The sequence below is a fragment of the Seriola lalandi genome, unplaced genomic scaffold (genome assembly GCF_002814215.2).
Source record: "Seriola lalandi dorsalis isolate HSWRI2012SDOR001 ecotype SW California unplaced genomic scaffold, Sedor1 jcf7180002054769, whole genome shotgun sequence".
In the NCBI taxonomy this organism is placed as follows: Eukaryota; Metazoa; Chordata; class Actinopteri; order Carangiformes; family Carangidae; genus Seriola; species Seriola lalandi.
In genome coordinates, this window is record NW_019525322.1 from 312580 (window position 1) to 333238 (window position 20659).

At 43.5% G+C, this 20659-nt stretch overlaps 1 protein-coding gene across 5 annotated transcripts in view; it reads left to right on the top strand.

Moving 5' to 3' along the window:
* ehbp1 (EH domain binding protein 1) overlaps window positions 1-20659 on the top strand; it is a 136374-nt gene that overhangs the window by 45495 nt on the left and 70220 nt on the right. For all 5 annotated transcript variants that reach the window (XM_087179030.1, XM_023425303.2, XM_023425304.2 and 2 more), the window contains 3 exons: window positions 2084-2330; window positions 18125-18303; window positions 19148-19196. In XM_087179030.1, the coding sequence (XP_087035156.1) occupies window positions 2084-2330; window positions 18125-18303; window positions 19148-19196 (475 nt within the window). The remainder of the gene's footprint in view (window positions 1-2083; window positions 2331-18124; window positions 18304-19147; window positions 19197-20659) is intronic.

A 20659-nucleotide genomic window follows, 5' to 3' on the forward strand; every position in this document is an offset into this window, starting at 1 on the left:
TTGGCTACTGATCCATTGACATTGTGGAGGTGAAATATTTTCAGATGGGAACATCAGACATTGATGGAGCATTAATTTGAAATTATGAAGGTTTTGTCTTGTTGTATTTTTCCACTTTAACTTGCACTAGTTACAGCTGCACTTGGTGCAATATAAGGAGACCTGAAGCAAATTTCTTTGTGTATACAGTACATTTAAAATTTTTCTGTGTGTCAGAGTAGAGAAGTCCACGCTAAATTGTTTGCTAGAGGGAGTCAGATAAACACACTTGCCTGAACTGTTGAGCAGAAGAGCCTTCTGACGGGGTTTCTAGTAGCTCATAGTAGAAGCACTCTGGAAGGATCCAGACTGTCTAGTTCAGTTACTGTTGGCAGGCCAAGTCCTCTAAGACCCCTTCTTATAGAGGGGTACTTGTAGCCCCCCCCCATCAAGGCAGAGTGACGAGGCAGCTCTTTCAACAGGAACAAGGGCGCTGTTGTTTCACTGCATTCTTTAAGCTTGTCTCCCTCCTTTCCCTCCTCGTCGCTCCTTCCCTCCCTCCTATCAATTTGTTGCCCCATACTTTCCCTCCTTGCCATCCTCCTTAACTTCCTCCCCAGGCTCTGCTCATTTTTATTTCTCTTGCCTCCTCTTTCGTCCTGCTCACCTCTCACTGAGGAATTCTCAGTTACTTCATAAGCAAGAAAATTTTAAGTTGTTGACATACTGTGTTTGTGTCTCCAAAACAACTTGACAGATGTTTGAATTTATAATTAAAGAAACCATGCAGTCAGTCAAAGAGGAGTTACATCTGTGACTACCTCAGCAAGTTTTCATGACATTTAATCGGTGATTAAGAGTTGTAACAAAGTTTGATACTGTGAGGATCCTTTTGTTGTTGTAGTCTTTCACTGATTCACTGATTGTGTGTGACCTCTGCAAAAGAGTGTCTGTGCCTAAATTGTAAACTGGTAGGTTTTGGCTGTTGAGAGAAGCTGTCACACAGACAGCCGTATGTTTTAGTCCTCTGGGCTGCCTAAAGACAGACAGGTTATTGACTGGCATGTTTCTTTTGCCCTGTCTCTTACATCAGGAGCAGTTCTCTGCAGAATAGAAAGTTCAAGAGGGCAGCGCAGTGTTTTGACTGGAGCCCTTTCACATGTCTTTTAGCCGGTGCTGGTCTGTTAAAGCTTCTCTATAGACCTGCCTGATTTTCTTTTCTTCGCGTCCCTTCTTTTTCCCCCCCTCTCTGTCGCTCTGCGGTCAGATAGACACTGAGTAGCTATAACCTTCTCTTTCAGGCAGATACCTAGTCAATCAGTTTTTTTCTTTCCCACTCTCGCTCTCGCCCCCACCCTCTCCATCCAATTCTCTTGTTTGTTTAGGATTGCTTGTTGCATGTTGAGTGACTGTCTCAAGGCCGTGCCCCTGCTTTCAGTGCCACAAGCATGCCTGTATATTGATAACACTCTGGTATGTGTGTAAGAGCGGCTATATGCGTGTGCTTCGGTGCATGCTTGCATATGTGTGTGTGTGTGTGTGTATGCCTTAGTGCTCCTGCCTGTCTGTCTGTCAGTGCTCCACCTTGGGCAGTAAGGATATGAGGTCACTCGGACCTGACCTCAGTGCACCTGCATCTTCTATTACCTTACCACTTGTGTGTGTTGTTCATTGTATTTCACCAAACTCTTGTTTCCATGTTGCAATTTCCTATTAAATAATGAGCAGTTGAAGCCAAAGTTGGGTTTAAATAATGGGTTTTAATGTTCAGTCCACAATGTTTCTTGTTTTGTTATTAAATGTTTTGTATTTATTGCACTGTTTTTCTTATGTATTGTGTTTTATATAAATCTGTACAACAGTTTTCATTTTTTACATACTTTACAGTTTTGGTTTGGTCACCTGTTAACAAACGCTGTTGGTCTTTCTCTGAGGAAAAAGGTCATATAAATCTGGATACTTTCACACTCATTTATCTGTACACATGACTATAGCTCCACTTTAAAAGAAGAAATCATGTGTAGCATTCATGCACTTTCTAACATGACATCTTTTTGTCTCATCTTGCTCTCTTCTGTCATCTCTCCCTTCCCACCATTCTCAGATCCAACCCGTTCTACGAGCCAAGGACATCGAGCCCTGCGCGGCCCCCCGCTGGCGGCCCCTCCCTCGATGTGGGCAGCAGCCAGAAGAGGAGGGCGCCCCCACCCCCAGGTTCCAGCCCTGGCCTCAGCCCCAGTCCGCCAGCTCCCAAACCCAGCGCTGGCCCAGACAGGGAGAGAACCCAGCCAGTCGGGCCCAGCCCAGTGGCAGCAGTGATGGGGAGAGAGCTGGCCTCCTCTTCCCCCAAGGTAAACAGGCTTCACTTGAATTTAATAAACTTTGATTTATCCCCATGACAGACACACACACACACACACACACACACACACACACACATGCACATGCAACAACAATAGAAATACTGCAATAAAATACAGCCTAGCAGTCTCAACAGTGCATTGCAGTCTGGTGCTTATTGCGCACTGGGTTTGGATGTTAAAGGACTTGAACTTTTGAACTGTTTTCCCAAACAAGTATTGAAAACAACCTCCCTTTAAAACACAAGGCAAATGTAAAATGCTGTTAAAACACAGTCGGTTGTACAAGAACTTTAGAAACTGTCTGATCAAAGAAAGGTAGAAATTTGAGCCACCATCTGATGCTGTTATTGGCAGCTGGTTGTTATCTATACTTGATGCTATGGACAGATGTTGGCTGGTGCCAAAACGCCCCAGCCCTAAATAGTGGAGTTATATTTGAATAATGGTCAGAGTTTGATGACTTAAATGTAAAATGTATGGAATGGGCACATCTGAAATAATGATGTGAGAGTATTATGTGTCTTCTTAACAGTATTTAGATTATGTGGGGATCCAGGGGGGGCTCAGCGTCCCTAATAGCAATGACCAAAGTTTCAGTTAATTTGCCAAATACAGTAAAAGTAAAGAGATTTTAATTAGAAAGTAACACAGACAGTACATCTTTAATATATACTGAATGCTAAAATCCCAGAATTCCACAGCTTTAGGCAATAGTCTTTCTACTATTCTTCATTTTGGCTCATTCTTTGCAACGTGTTATTATAAATGAGTGACTTGAAGCTGTGTGTGTGTGTGTGTGTGTGTGTGTGTGTGTGTGTGTGTGTGTGTGTGTGTGTGTGTGTGTGTGGTTGTGTGCGTTTGCTCTTGTGCGTCCACGTCCAGTGGTCCTTACATTAGCTTTTTTTCCGCCTGCACAATCCCATCTTCTGCCCCATTCTTTATGCTCATGAAACTCCCCAGCTCCTCATTTGAATATAGGTATTTGTTTATTGGGGTGTTTTCGTATGTTTATTTATTTATTTAAATTAGGTAAATCATGGCTGGGTCTAATTAAATGGCTGATGGTCACACACACTCACTGCAGGAGTCAGACCACTGGTGGGGAATGATTGGCTGGGGGTGTAGGGATGGGAGGGGGTTGAAAATGTATGTGTGTGTGTGTGTGTGTGTGTGTGTGTGTGTGTGTGTGTGTGTGTAGGGGCTCAATGAGCCTATGTGGGGCTTAAACACAGGGGGCTTAACTACAGCAGAGCGATCAGAAGGGGGTGTTGACCCCCTGTGCACACACACACCCACACATGCAAACACACTCTGTACAGTTACTTATACACACACAGACACACACAGGTCCCTCCTCCTCATGCAGCTGGCTAGCTGACTGTTTTAGTGTAGCTGGGCGGTGATGCTGGCCGTCCATGTAATTATGGCACAGTGCCTTTATCACCCAGCTGCAGTTGCCTGTGACCGTGGGTGAGGGGGCCTAAACCACTTTAATTACCCAAAGCCAGTGGCCTGTGGTGGGCCACACTTCGCCAAGAGATGCCCCTGCCTCTGGAGCTTGGGGTGGAGGGAGGGAGGGATGCGAAGAATGAATTGTGGGTGAGGATTGGAGGGTGTTGGGGGGGTGGGGGTGCGCTGAAGGAGAATAGGTGGAAGATAGTGAAGGGTAGAGGAAAGAGGAGTAGTGGGGGGAAGAGAAGGAAGATGGCCAGGGAATTGTAGAAAGAGAGATAGGATGTTCACAGTAAACAAGGATAGGCCTACAGGGTTTGTTGACATATACTGCTAGTGTGAATAGGTTTCTCTTTCTTATTCACACAAGGCACTATGACACACACACACATGCACGCCTCAGCCATGTGTAGGCTGTGAGATGACCTTTGAATGTATGAAGTCAGAGAGGATTAAGAGGAGACATTCCCACTATGAGAGGCCAAGACGAAACCAACACATCATCACACTATGAACGTGTACAGAGTGTAGATGCGTGTGTTCACATGCAGCTATGTATCTGTTCTTATAGTTTCTTATGTGCCTTAGGCTCAGTTTAGTGAATATGGGCTGGGGCATTTATAACCTTCCCCTACAACTCAACTAACCTCTACTTCTCTTATATAAAAGCTTTCAAGGTGTGTATTCTCCATTTATTTCTACTAACTATTCATGTGGGCAGACAGTGTGTAGGACCAAGATAAACACACACAGACAACTAGGTCTAATCTCAGAATGTGAATAGAAATGGATATATATTGAAAGTATGTACAACCTGCCCTGAAGGGGATGAAATGTCTCACATGCAGTTTGTTAAATGAAAGCTGTGCTAACCACAAGAGATTAGCATGTCTCTTATCCTATTTACATTTTACAAATGTGTGTCAGTGTAAAGGTAACAGTAAGTGCAGCAGTTCGATCATCATAGTAACGTCTTACAAATAGTTAAGAGTGTAAGGGTCAGAGCTTCAGTGCTACAAATAATATTTCTGTGATCATGGACTGACATTTAAAAGATAGAAGAAGAAGAAAAAAGAAGACACCCAAAGCAGGAGCGATAGGAGCAAGGTACAGCAGTGGAGAGGAAGGATGTGAGGAAGGTTATATTATGGATCGTAGGGAAATTGTGATTTAAGCCACGGAAGTACATATTTATTATATTCTAAAAATGAAGAGTGTCATATTTCAACTTCACTATAAATTCTTGTCCTCGGCGTGTGTGAATTATGCAGATTTAGCATTAAACTTTGTCTTGGATGTAATTTTATCCTCCTCCTCATTGCATTAAAAACGCCCACTTCACTGCCAGCTTGTGGAAAATCAGGACATATAATGGACATATGGTGTGCGCCCACTTACTCTGTGTACAGGTATTACACATATGGATCGGATTTACATTAAGCTCTAACAAGAGCTCTGAGCTCTGGATTTTTGCCAGCGCAGCACACGTTCAGCACCAGCGATTTATTGACAGGACAAGACGGTAAATGTAGATGTGCAGCCTGCTGCATTTATAGAGTTTCCAAAAGCATTTTGTGTCTTTATCCATGATTCCTAGATAAGAATTTTTAACTCGTATCACGTGACCATTCTGTTTGTTTTCTTCTGGAAAAGGGTCACGTGACGAATCAGAGAAGGAGACCCCGCATCCCCGGAGCTATCAAACTAAAACAAGGACAGCTGTGTTTCCAAAAGTTTGTGTTTTAGGGACTGGAAACCTCCACACTAGTACGGACACCAGGAGTAAATGAAGCAAGAGGGGTGCAATTCAATTAAATCATATTAGTGTGGAGTTGTAGGAGGCAAAACCTTAATCCAGGTCACTGTGATTGTGGTCGTTTAGGGAAATACATGTCTTCACTATGACCCAGTTTTATTTTTATATCATAAGCTTTAACTTTTACCACCATTGAACATTCACGAATGCCACAAACCTTTACCATTCTCATCTTTGAATATACGTATAGTCTGTTAGCTACCTCCCGTTATGTTTGTTAGTATCTTAGGTTTGTCTCCAGGTTGGTGAAAGTGGCACTTGAGTCTCTCGTTAGACACCTCATGATGTATCCCATGCAGTGTGTTTGTCCGTTGTCCCATCTGGGAAATATAGATCCTCAAAGGCGTCAAGTTTAAGTTTAGCATCTGTGAAGGAGCTGGAAGGATGGAAACGTCTGTGGGATTAATTTAAATGAACAGAGAGAGTTCCCGTTGGGCGGGCTGCGAGCTCTGTCTGGTCTGATTCAGTCCATCTCTTTTCCCTGGGGCTGATTTCACTCCTCCCAGTAATTCAGTGATCCCCTGCTCCTCCTTTTTTGTTTCATCTCCATCTCTATTTCATAGTCAGACCGCTCTACACTTAGATGCTCTGATCTTTGGATTTTCATCAAGTTTCCGGTTCATGAACTATTAGCCTTATTTTCATATAAGAAAAGTTGGAAGCTGGCATATGTCTGTGGGCAAAAGTTTGAGCAAAGAAGTTCTATATTATCTTAATATCTACACAAAGACTCTTAGAAAGAGTAAGGCTTCTTCAACTTTCAGTTGGTGGTACTTTGTGGGTTATGTACGTCCTGAAATTATTGGTTGGTTGGTTTTTTATGGTTTTTGGAAGCACCTCCGTGTCTATTGCTTTACTCTAGTCTTTGCCAATATCTCCTAACTCCATGTGCTACTTCCTGTACAAACTATGATATAAAAAAGGTATAACTTACAGTCTGAACCTTAATCTTCTATGTCTTTACCACTTTTCGCTCTATCTCTCTCTCTGATTCGCACACACGTGCACACACACTCATTCTTTCCAGAGGTGAGAAAGTAAACCAACACCAGAGGTATGTTTTCTTTCCCCCCTTCAGTTGAAGGGCTTGTGTGATTACTTATGTTAATCAAAGGGTTGAAATTAAATAGAGTTTTGCAGGTTGTGAGAGCTCCTGTGCCGGGGGAGGCAGAGGCCACAGCTCTCCTTCGTCTCCCAGACTTTGTTTTCACAGCCTCTCCTTCAGTTCAGACTACCTCCAAATTGAAATTAGAATAAATTAACATTATTTAATTGAGTTCGCAGAAGGCTGCGATATTTCTTAATTAGCTTTCACCGGGGTACGCGGCAGGAGAGGACCACATCCACACTGTCAAGTGTTACTGAGGTTGCCGTGATGACTGAGGGATGTTTTTGGAGGACAGAGGGGAGCCCAAGAGACAAGGACAGTCATCTCTTATGATCTTTCCCCTTTCCAAGGTCTCTCATCTTGTTATCATCACATCCAGTCCAAAGTTATTCCATCTTCTCTGATAAGTTTGACATACCTTTACACAAAGACTTTCAGATGTAGGTCTTAAAGAAAGTAAGGCTTAGGTTGATGATGTTAAATAGGCAATAGGCATTGGCAACTTTCTAATACTAAATATTGAAGAATTTATTAATCTTATATGTTCTTGTATTTCAAATACTGTTGTCAAGACACTGGCCTTTACTAGTGTGAGCCTTATTATGTTTATGATGATGTTTATAAAGAAAGAAGAGTGTGAACTTATTTGTTTCACTCATTATGTGTGGCTTTATATGAGGGTGACAGTTTCCTATTATGGAAATATCTGACTATAAAATCATTACATAAATCAAATACAAGTTATTAAATTTACTTTTTCCCCCTGTAGTTCAGTGGAGATGAGATAATTAGAGCAGTGAGAGTGCAGATGTCTAAATAGCCCCTCCAATAACTCCAGTGTGAGCTGTATAGCTACTGTACATAGTTAAGTTGAAGTAACGGATGAGAAGACTGTTGTTTATCTTAAATGACAGAATGTGGAATCCATATTAGCAGGAGAGTGGTCCGTTCCTGAGACCAAGGCATTGAAGCCTCAGCGGCTCTCCTTGGCCACACTGGCCTTTCCATAAGCTGTGTAATATTAGGAGAATAATCCTTGAGAGGAGTACGACTAAGTCACTACCTCTCAATGTCTGCCTTTTCCCAGTGTGGACCCCTCCCCAACTCTTATTTGCAGTCTCTGAGTGGTCTGTCATTGGATCTTGTGGGAGAGCGGAGACCCAGTTTCTTCTCTCATGCAGTCTAGGTCCGATCATTGGGCTTCCTGTTGTCGTTTTCATGCTGCAGGGCATCGCTGTCATCAAGTTAGGTAGAACCGGTATAAGGCATTTCTGACTACGGAACAATCTTACCTGTTTGAGTCCTTTCTCAGAAGTGGAAAAAGTTTAAGGAATGTTTCGCTAAGGTGATGTTCTGGATTAGGTTGTGCAAAGGTCAGTTTTAGTTTTCCCTGTTTTGTGGATAAAAGATACTTCCATAAATCTTTTAGTCAAGTAACTCTGGTATCTCTGGGATCCAGTGAAGAAATTGTCTGCTCAAGGAGATGATCTGCTCACTACACTAATATAAGAATTCTGAATACTCAATACACGGTGTTGAGCCTGAAGTCTATCAGCACAGACATTGATATGTTTAGTGATTTTAAGTGAATAAATAAAACATTGTTGTTTTAATATGTATTCAGTGGCTACTCCAAATTCAATTTTATACACAGTTGCCATGAAAGGACAAGCGTGTGTGTTGTGTGTACTAATGCCCAATCTTGTGTGTGTTGTGAGGGATATATTTTGATCCAGTTACTGTAATGCGGCTATCATTTTTCCACCTCTTCCTCTGTTGGGTGCATGTCGAGTTCACAAGTTAAGCACTGCGAAGAGCTCACTCTCCTCAATACCCGCTCCGGCTGGTGTAAAAGGGCCTTCCGCAAAGCGCCGCTTGTAATCTGCCTTTGGTAAGTCCTCCTTAGTTTTATCTGCCAAGGATTACCTCACAAGCTGCAAGCAGGAGAGAACGAAGGAAGACGCAGAGCAAGAGAGAGAGAAATGAAAAGCAAGTCAAACAGAAAACGATGAAGATGGAACAAAATGAAAACAAATCGCTGTGTAATCTCTGAAAGAGAGAGACCTGCTTTAGAGTTGAAGGGAAGTTTCCCTTGCCACTCATTTAGAGAGGGAATTGACTAATCCCTCCATGATTGATGTCTGCTATGAGAGGCTCTATAGCAGACTAATAGGGCTTATGAGGATGACCAGAAAGTCCTTTGTGTGTGCGTGCCTGTGTCTGTGTATATGTGAATGAACCAAACCTTTTTGTCTTGTGTGTCCCTCTATCCAGGGGTTTGAATGACATAGCGGCCGGAGAAGGGGTAACTTTATCTTAATCTGGTCTTAATCGGCCCCAGTCCTCCAGGTGTGTGTGGGCTTAAACCCAGAAGGATCCAGGGTTTTGGGGTGAGGTTTAAGGGGGCTTCGGGTGAGGAGATAGAAGTCCGTGCACTTGAAAACTCCTTGGACCCCCAGAGGGTCTAAGACCCCCCGCACATTCTTGAAAACCGCGCTCACTTAGTCATGCCATACCTTCCTCTCGTCATCCTTAAGTGGCCCCTGCTACAATTTAATTGAATTAAACCAACCGTCCTCCATAATTTAAAAAGGACCTTAGAAGTACCTTATGAATTAGTCTGAGTGATTTGTCTTTCACATTGTGTGCGTGTGTCTAAGCGTGAGTGTGTGTGTGCGCGCACTCTTGTGTCTGTGTTTGAGGAAAGGATAGCGAGTGAAGAAATGATAAGGCTTTAATTGCCTCTTTATAAAGCCCTCCAGCACCCCCCCCCCCCCTCTTTTGGTCTGTTATGGTATGCAGGTGTGTGCTCGTATGTGCCATAGGAAATACTAAGTGGCATTTTCAGTGTTTAACTCGCAGATCACTGAGTGGCATCATTCCCTTTTATTTCAGCTCGCTCGTAGGAGCTCAGTTGTTCCTGACGAGATTTGATGCTGCGGTCCCGTCTTGATCATGATGCAGTCAGAACATACAAACATACAGAGGTTAAGTTACTTCCGTTTGGTTGGCTCCTTTGTTTCACTGCAGCAGTTGTGACCCCAGTTAGTTACTGGCGGTTCTGTTGGTGCACATGTAACAGTGGTGACTATTGGACTGACTGACAGAGACTCAAGAGGAATTAATCCTGTTGTCTTTCATCTTTCACCAGCAGTCAAAATTTCCATTTGTCCTTTCATTCAGTATATAACAAAATACCTCATAATCTCATGACTGAATGCCTGTGAATGTTAGCGTGTTAACAAATCAAATACTACATGCCAAAATAGAGAAATGGCTTGAGACAGATGTTGTAGCGGTGGCACAGTAACGGATGTTTGCAAACTTGAGTTGTTGGTGCATGAGACCAAAGGAACTCCAGCGCCACTCACAATGGATTAAAAGTGGCCAACCCACTTTGTTAAATTTTAATGCTAGAGCCTAGTTTAAAGTGTCAATCGTACAACATAAACTAATGCCTCACATGTTCATTCACATGTTCTTCTCCTTCTCTTCACCCTCTCTGTCGATGCCTCCTCCCGCTCTTTCTAGATGCTGCTGTCATACTCCTCCTTCTTCCTCTCTGCTTCTGTGTTGGATTTCCCCCCCACCACACCCTTCCTCCTTCAGGATGTGTGTGTTGATGCATGTGTATTCTGATCAGGAGTCAAAGGGGTGACTTTGTAATTATGTTCATTTTAATTGGCTGTGCTATCACCCCTCTCATCACTTTGGAGCCCACGCAGCACTGGACAATGGCAGCCTGTAGTGGGGGGTGGGGGTGGGGGGGTTGAGCAACTGCTGTGTCAAGATCCTCCCCGCACCCGCCCACCCCACACACACACCTCGAACCCACACACACAGTCAGCCTCTTTACCTGCGGAGCATAATTCCTAAAGTGGCCTCCTTAATGAGTTTTCCCTGCCCAGGCTTAGATTAATTGATAAATAGTGGTGTTATCAGCACAGCTGATCTCTGAATCCATCGCACCACTAATTTGTTTGTTGAAGATGGCAGTTAAAGGAGATTAATACCGTATAGATTTATAAGAGCCCCCACCCCCCCCACCCCCTTTCTCTTCCTCCTTTGCTTCCTTCTCCCAAAGCTTATTTATTTATCTGAGGAAGATGAGGAGGTGGAGGAAGAACGGAGAGGTGGGTGGGCATTGGATTCTCTTTCTGGATACTTTAAAATCTGTGCACATCTTAAAAGATGCATATTCGTTATTTCAAAGAACTCAATTTGCCAGGTCAATAGTGTGTAACATCACAGCAGCATGCAACAGATGCATGAGTTAACAACATCGTCATTCTGGTCAGTGTAGTGACGACCAGCACAGGCAGTGTTGTTACAAGTGTTATGTCTTACAGATAATTCAGAATGCAGCTGCTCTTGGAAATATAAGACGACACATGATGGATTTCTGAGACAGATATTGACGTCTGAAAGTTTTAAAAAGATCAGCTGATTTATTGATCTGCCTGTTAGGACAATCACTTAAATATGCTGCATTCAAGTCGCTTTAGATTTACTGTGGCAGGTTGTTGCAAGTCTGAAGTATTACTCGTGACGACACCACAGCAGTCGACCTGACAGTCGCTGTTTTGGATGTGGGATCCAAACAAGTACATGCATGAAAACTCCAGTTGAGTGTGACACAGCAACTAAGAGGCAAGTGGACAAAACAGGCTTTGAACTCTTCGGTGTAATTTTTGAAAAAGGCGGTTGAGTCCTCATGTTGTGAGGAACGGATGATGAGGAAGGATTTGCCCAGAAGGAGTTTGTAATCTCCTGCTGGATCTGTGTTAACACACAGGAGGAAAAAAAGATGGAGATGGATTCAGGAAGAAGAGTCCTGGACATTTTTTTTTTTTTTTTTTTACCATAAAGTGATGTCGTGTTGTTTTGTTTTGCCCCCAACCGAATCCCAGCTTCCACACCGTCGACCCTCACCGCACACACAGATACACACCCTCAATCCCAAACCTACCCACCCTGCGTTTTTTTTTTCCCTCAGCCAAAGCTAATTTGCAGAGGCGTGAGTGTGGGTAATGCTACTGCCGTTTCCATGACAAGCTAAAGCCAGCGCTTACACCGCATTATGCCCCTGTGTTACACGTTAGATGAGCAAGCGGGCGGATGGGCACACTGCAAGCTGGCACAGTCACTCCTTTGTCTGCTGCCTCCTCCAAACTGTGTTATTTCATGATGTTTTTTTTTTTTTTTTTTCAGTGAATCGTTTTTATTTCAATTTCAAGCCTTGTCTGTCCTTTTCCGTTCTGCTTTTTTTCTGCTGCTTTGCATGGTTATGCCTTTGGAGCAGAATAGACCTTGGAAGCAAAATGGTCCTGGAAAAGGAAACCGCTTTTCCCCGATTTTTGCATTTTGCATCTCAGTAGCCAACTGCCGAAAGGCCCCCTGTCTTGGCCTGCAGGTTTCATTGCTAGATGGGAAGCATATCTGCTTCTGAGCGAATCGCTAGCAACCCCCCCCCCAAAAAAAAAAAATCATCATCGCTATCATGATGAATGTATTTACATATTTTCCTACTTTGTGATATTACACAAAGTCATGGCGTAAAGATTTGTTAAAAAACATGGAAGGAACGGTTAAACGTCGTCTGGCTTGTTGACGTAGCAGCTGAATGCCTTGCTCAAAAGTAGCAGGTTCAGTCGACCTCCCTGCAAGCTCTCATGTGTACGGGGTTATGTTGTTATTCTCTCTCCACCTGCTCACACACACACACACACACAGAACGAAGCCTGACTTAACTAAACAGCGTCTTCATGCACAGTCACACATACATGCACACACACTTTCTCTCACGGCTCTCTTTAGAAGGAGCCCCTCCTCACTGTGATTACAACAGTAATGTGATATTTCCTTTGTATGTTAATGTGTATTATTTTTCACGCTACATTCGCTCTCCTCTCCTGTTCCAGCCTTTTGTCGTCCCCCACCACCATCACCACCACCACCACCACCACCACCACCACCCCTCCCTTTTCCCTATTGTTCCATCCACTCCACATCTCCATTTACATAATTGAACTTTTGATTGGACTTTGCTCCCTCCCCTCCGCTCTCATGCAGCCAACGTTTGAAATCCGAAGCATAATTTCATGGGTAAGATGTCGTGAGGTGATCATCCCCTTCCCTTTTTTTTTTTTCTTCCTTCTCCTTGTCTTTTTTTTCTAATGTGAAGACGTCGGACACAGAAAGCCCAGATTAAACAAATTGCTTGTTTTGATTGATGGTACAATTAAATAATTGAGCATGTTGGTAGTTGGAGCTCAGCCAATCAGATGAGAGCTTTTCAGTGGCAGGATGGACAGGCCACTTAAGTGCACTACCCTTTATCCTCTTAAATGTGAACAGGTATTAATGTTTTTCAAGTGTGTGTGTGTGAACATCTTGGATAGGAGCTGAGTGTTACTGTGTTTGTCTTCCTTTTCTCAATCATGTCTATCCGTACAGTTCGTCTGGGAGTTTGTGCCTGTAGTTTATGCTTTCACTTCAGTATGTGTGCGCCTGCTGTTCAGTATCAGTACATTAGAGTTTGACTGATGCATATACAGTATCTTTGCAATTACACTGTAGACACTGTTGTCATCTGAAGTGAGTCTGTGTGTTTATGTGTGCTTGGCTGTGTGTGTGTGTGTGTGTGTGTGTGTGTGTGTGTGTGTGTGTGTGTGTGTGTCCTTTTTTCTTTTCTTTTTTTTTTTAGCCGTAGGCTCCTTGAGCGGATTACAAGTTTTAAAGAGTATGAGATTCAACACCTCCTCAAATCTGACACTCTGTGACACTGCTTTGAAGCCATGAAAGTGAGATTGGAAAGACATGGAAGCTCTTTTCTCTCCACAGAGTCGTGGGTTTATGTCATTGGGTTTAGGCCAGTTAAGTTCCCATTGAAGCGTTATGCCCCGGCATGAGAGACAAAGCTGCCACTTAAAGCTTTTGACTTGTATCTTTTTTATGACTCTGAAATGACAGTTTTAATGGCCTCCGTACTCTTCAGTTGTCAAACTGTGTATAAAACGATGTGACGTTGTTTACGTTTGTCCATCTCCGTCCGGGGCAACAGGATGACCCAGTGGTTGGCTACCTTTAAACTTTTTACCCCTGAGTTTGGAATTATCCACACTGCTGAAGTGTCCTACGCCAAGGTGCTTCATTCCTGAAGTATCCAGGAGAGCTGTTCAGTTTCTGACGTTGAGCTGAAAACGATGTTATACTTTTGTCCACAACATAATTGAAATATTAAATATTAGTATTAGTATTATATTTGTAATCCAAGTATGCTGGAAACTGTGAAACCACCGTAGAATGTTTTTAACTTAACATAAATGTACCTTAACTTGTCAAGGCCCTGTCTAATGTTGGTGGTAGTATACTGCACCCATTGTGACTCAGTGCCAGTTTGCTGAGTCTCTAAAAAGTATTTTAAATGACTTCCGAACTTAGACACTAGAGTAGATTTTAGTCTGACAGCAACAATTCCCAACCTGGCTACAGAATTGTTCTTTTGCTCAAGACCTAAGATCGACCTGTGACAATTTAATAATTTTCCATATCGTGGTTTATCCGCTTTACCCATGATTCCAGATCTCGAATCACATTCCTACCTTTTCCAGAATTACACTGCTGACACCAGAAATCTTCCCCCTGACGCCAGCACCAACAGGAACCTGGATGCTCCCATTTCCAGGTTCCTTCCTCCTATCTTGTCATTCAGGCATTGTAGTGAGCTTAACCCCCCTTCTTTCTCTCTCACATCCTTTTCCCTTCTTCCATTTTTTTCTTTCTTTGCCCTGTCGGATGTATGTTGTTGACACTGAGGCATCAGGAATAATGGAATCTCTTGTCAGTGGCTTGTATTTTTCGCCCAGGCTGTTAGGGCTGTGTATAATAGTAGCAGAGGAGGAGGAAGTGGGGAGGTTATGTGCCACTGATAGTAATGAAGGTTGCCTTTTCATTTTTTAATATGGAATGTTTGTGGGCCGAGGCAATGCTCTCCGCTAATCCTACCCTCGAGCCGAGCTAGCTACATGGCTGTGTCAGTGTTACACACACACACACACACACACACACACACACACACACACACCCAGTGACATTCACACAGACAGATAAAAGACAACACACACACACGCAATACATACATGTGCACACCTTCCTCTAGGCAAGACAGCAAACTGTTTGATAAGTCAGGGTGCATTTCTGCTCCTCATGAAAATTTCACTCCTCCCGTGTTTGTGTCTTAAGGAAATGCAGCCAGTTCCTGTAGAAGAAGATATGGTATTTGTTCAATATTTGATGGATATGAAAGCTCGAGAGTGTAGATGCATTTGTGAACCTTTATCAGGACGGTGCATAATGGAACAGTCTGGGCTGGCAATTGGGAAAATTACATCAGTGTGGGTTGTGATGAACGTGGGGTCACTGCGAGTCAGGAATAAAGTAAAGAATGGTTACTCTCATTGATGCACGTATTTATTGAAATGACGCATTTGCTCGGTTTAACAGACGCGTTTAAAGCACCTTAAGTTGAGTACATTTTCTCAACACACTGTGCTGAACTTCTGTCCTCAGCATTAGTGTGTGTGAGGTTTTTTTTTTTTGCACCTTATTAAAGTGCAATTATGGTGCATGTTTATTTGTTGGCTCAGACACCTGTATGTGGAGAGGTGGGCTGGTGTGCATAAGTGAGCGAGCCTTAAAGTCTGTGTTTCCCACTGGCTAATGTATGTGTTTTTTTCCCCACTAGCTGTGTTACCGCGTGTGAGTGTGTGTGTGTGTGTTTTCTGCCGGCTGGGGTGTAGGGTCTGCGGCACTGGAGTGTGCTGTGTGTCTAATTGCTTTAATAGCACCTGGTCTCTAATCCCAGGTAATTAGGGCGCTCAAATTAGACAGCTACTTTCAACCGTCACTTGAAAAAGCAGAAAGGGAAGGCCTGGAGGAAGACCACTCCACACTGAAACTCTGCAAACCCACACACACACTTTTTCTTTTAGTGACACATACACAGAGAAATGGTGGGAAAAGCAGAAAACAACTGGAGAAACAAGTTTCGTTCAGTGGCCTCAAATTTGGACGTGAGGAAAATGTAGAGAAATGTATTATTTCTTTTGAAGGTCCTTTAGTCTGAGGACCCACATTATGTCAGATTAGTCCGGGACATATTTATGTAAAGTGACAAAATTATATGGATGAGCTCCAAGAACAATTCCTTGTTTACTGCACATTGACCTCTCTCCACATCCCCATACAATAATTGCGAGCAAGTTACAATCGCTATTGACTTTCTGACTTTTTATATCTTTCTCTTTTTTTTTTTCCATTTGTTCGAGCGGCACGCAGGCATTGTCGAGGCTGCCTAAAACGTGTCTGGAGAAGCTGTGGGGAAAGGTTAAGGCCCTCTTTTAAAGATGAGCCGGAAATGTCAAGTGTCCGCCCCTCAGGCTCCTGCTACCGTCTCCCTGTACTGAGACTGCCATAGGGGCCTGTATCACACACACACACACACACACACACACACACACACTGGTACAAAGGTTAGGAGTTGCTATTAGAGATGGCCTCCAGTCTCTTTCATCTGTTTTGGCCCTTGTGGCATCTCAGCAAGCTTCAGGCTCGCGGTCACAGGTTAAACCACAACAATAGATGAGCAAGAGGCAAGAAACATCCAGGTGCTGACAGACTACAGCTAACTTGCTCATGCTGGTCTAGCACCACTCTTTTGTTTATGCCTGTTGACATTACAAACCAATATATTTTAGAGCCGTGAAATCTATCAGCGGCAAGAACATCCAAATATCTAAAAGGCTGAAAATGATTAAAAGACAGAGAACAAAAAGTGTACAAAGTAGACGTTAAGGCTTTTTTAAAATTTCCTATGCCCCTGCAAAACCTTCTGCCAGTTGTCATATGTTCTGCCATAGACTTAATCATACTCAAGCCAGCAAACCATCACTCAGCATTTCTGTTTCCCCAAATTCAAATGACAAATTTGTCCTAAGTCTGGCCTCCCATCACTTCTTTTCTTCTTCTTCTTGCAGTAGCACAAAGCCACCAACAGAGGGGGTTGGTTGGCCACCACAAGCCTTGTTACAGGGCTGAGACTCAGGCAGTCACATCGCACAGAGCTTTATTTTCTCCAGGCCTTCACTGTGTCTTAAAAACTGGGTTAACCCGCTTTGGTGGTCAATATCAGTTGTTGTAAAACTAACATCTCTCTCATTCACTTTTGTACTTTTCTAAAGGTTATGTAAAGGTTTGGCTTTCACCTACTTATGCAACCATCTTGTGCAGTGGAGAAGAAATATCATCAGCTGGCTGTGAGAGAAGCATCATGGCACCATTTTTTCATATTACAACTGTCATTTAAGGGAATATTGCACAGGAAATTACACAATCAAAAGAGTAGACATGAAATATTAACTCCAGATTCTGGAGTCTGGTCTTCAGATTTTGTCTTGTGAGATTTACACTGTATATTCTCTTAAATATTCACATTAATCAGTGTTTAAAAGTTCGTCTTAGTTTGTGTAAGGGTATAAAAGCCTTTAAAAGTCAAATTAAGCTTAATGAAACACATGGTGTCATGCAATTAAGAGAATCTGTCTTATTAGTCATGTGTTAATGTCATTGTCTAGCATACAACAGTAATATGCACTTGGATTGTGGACATGTTTCACAGTCGTTTTTTGATCTCCACCCTCAAATGAATTCAATCAAATCTCAGTGACATTTCTGCCATTTTTCTCCCCTAAAATGATCTGAGAGAATTAATCCATATCTGTCGCTCCACAACCAGATTAGTGAATAGCCAGCTGAATAATCAGAATAGCATTGGTTCTGCTGGCCATCAGAGGAAGACCAGTGTCTCTGTGCCACCAAGGATTTGTGGGATTTGGAGTCTGGGAGAGGAGAGGCTCCTAATGGTGAAAGCTTTCGACCCAGATAAGACTTCAAAGGCGGAGCTAATTAATAAGATGTTTACATTATCCACGGTCATACGCTGCTTTGTGAATGACCCTTCATTATTCCGTGTGTCTGCATGTGTGCGTGTGCGTGCATGTGTGGGCTCATTGTGTGTCAGTATGGCATGCTAATTGGATGGATGGGTGGAGGTTTGCTAAGTTTTTTAGAAATAGATAGTGAAATGAGCTCAGACTTGGAGGAAGGGGGGGGGGGCAATGACAGCAGGGATCATTTATAAGCAATGATTTATTGATTGGATATCAACATGTTGCATCAGTCAGTTAAAATTGGGAAGATGAAAATGAAATAAAAACAAATCTTTCTCTTTCTCCTTCCCTCTCTCTATACTTCCCTATCTGTGTTCCATGTCCAATCACGTCCCTTTAAACCCTCCTCCTCCTCTTCCTCTTCCTCTTCCTCCTCCTTCTCCTCTCTGCCCTGCAGCCCAGCCCCGTCCCAAGTCCGGTTCTGGGAGGGAAGCCGAATGCCAGCCAGTCTCTGCTGGCCTGGTGTCGCGAGGTCACCAAGAACTACCGCGGGGTGAAGATCACTAACTTCACCACCTCCTGGAGGAATGGGCTGGCCTTCTGTGCCCTGCTGCACCACTTCAGACCTGACATAATGTACGAAACACACACACACACACACACACACACACACACACACACACACACACACACACTGAAATGTTTCTCTCACAGCATAAGGGCTGGAATTGAGAACAGCTAGTCATATCTGGGTGGAAACCAGGCTGTTCATCCCTTCTAGAAAAAAACAAAATCATGAAAGAGTCAGGATTTTTCGATCTCCAGAAGGTCAGGTGAAAGTCTTGTATATTCAAATTAGATAAAGACTCTTCTGGTAACTTGGTGTCGTATTTGCACAGTTACCCTGTCATCATGCCGTGGCCTTGTATCCATCATTCCTGTCGGTGTGTTTGATTAAGATGACAGATGTGTACACACTTGTGCACGCAGACTCAATCTGTCATACTCATATTTGAATACAGAGTTGCATGTTTGCTGCCAGCACTAATCTCATTCTTGTGTGTGTGATTGTAATTCTGTGTGAAAATTTGGAGTGTGTGTGTGTGAGACAGATTCCTTTAATGTTTAGTATTAAATGTGTGTATGAAACACTCAAAAGTACAGCATATGGAAGACCTGCAGCCCCCGTCAAGAGGGCAGACATGATGATAATTTATCTAAACTCTCCTCTGTGTACACGTGTGTATGTGTGTGTGTTTATGCTTGTGTGCCTTTGCACTCTGGTGTGTTATTTTTACATATTTTCCACTCTATTGGTTCTGTTGATTGCACTGCTATGAAATTGCATGTTACAGTTCTAATGCCATTACATGTGACGCATATTTAAACACACCTCTTTCTCCGCTGTCTCTCTGTCTCCCATTTTCTCTCTCTCTTTCTCTGCCTGCCTCCTCTCCGATCCTCCCCACTGTTCTTCCAGAGACTACAAGTCGCTCAATCCTCAGGATATTAAAGAAAACAACAAAAAGGTAAGAGGCAGCCACTGCTGGGCCCTTCACACCACTTAACTCCCTCCCATCCACATCTCCATTTGGCCTTATTTAGAGATCTGCCATTAATCCCTGGATATGGAGTGTCAGTGTGTTTATGTGGTTTGAGGGGGAGAGACGGACATAGATGAAGGCAGGCAAATGCGTGTACTCAAAAGCACACACATGCACTACAGTCAGAATGACAGTTTTCATAAGACCCACCCCCCCTGCTGTGATGTGTGTGTCCAAAGTATGACTGAGTCACCTGGCAGAGGTGAGATGGTATCTTAACTCGGCAGCCTGCTGGGAGCTTACTAAACTGCTTGTGGTGTGTGTGTGTGTGTGTGTGTGTGTGTGTGTGTGTGTGTGTGTGTGTGTGCGCGCGCGCGTGCGTGTGCGTGCGTGTGCGCGCGTGCATGTGTAAGTGTATAATAAGAACATACTTGTCTTGTGTTGACAAGAGGGGGACGGGGGTTGTGCATGTGTTTACTGGTGTGTATTAACTGTTGTCCACGTTGGCTTGAGTATGACTGCTCTTTTGTTTCAGGCTTCCTCTTCATCTGCACACACTTGTAAACCTAAACTGAATCACCCATTCTCTTCATAAGGAAAACATACACACACCTATATTCCTCCTCGCCCTGTGTCATCATAACTGCACATTCACAGTTTGAGGTGCAGCCTCGCACACATCACCATTTTCCCTTTGTCCCTCTGGCTCTTCGTGTGCTCATTCTCTTTTTCCAAACACACAAATGCACACTGCTGTTTTCCCCGTCTACTCTGTTACTACACACTCACACACTCGTCTACACACAGACACACAGAGGCCCTGTCCCCTCTCTGGCCCCGAGGGCTACACAGAACGATATGCGTCGGGTTCCTGCAGCTTGATTTCCTCTTCTCATACACACTCTGGCTCAGCGATAACCTCTGGTGGCCCTGTTAGGCATGAATGCTACCCTGTTGACAATAACCATAGTGGAGGAAAAGGGAGAGACCCAATCCCATATCTGCTAACTGCCCCTCACCCCCCTCCAGGTGCTCAAGTAGCCCTGAAGAAATTGGTTAGATATAAGTAATATGGGAATATGCCGTAGAAGGTGATAGCTGGTGAATAGCTGCAGCACTGTACCCAATGTGCTACAGCTAGCTTCTCTGTTGAGATCTACACCCGGTGAGATGAACATTTCTAAGTAAAATGTATGTCTATGGCACTTTTCACAGAGTGCTACAAAGTGAAATCACAGCTGTTCCTTTGCAGTGATTAGAGGAGACACGAGTAGACATCACCTAACACCTCCTGCTAGTGCACATGCAGCCTGCAAGAACCTGGGTATATACTGTGTGTTCATAAGCAACACGGGCGATGTGCCAAACAAGGTATTAGCTAGTAAATGTATGTCTAGGTCTCGTTACATCTGGACAAGCTGGGCTGTGCATGCCCAGATTCCCCCCCC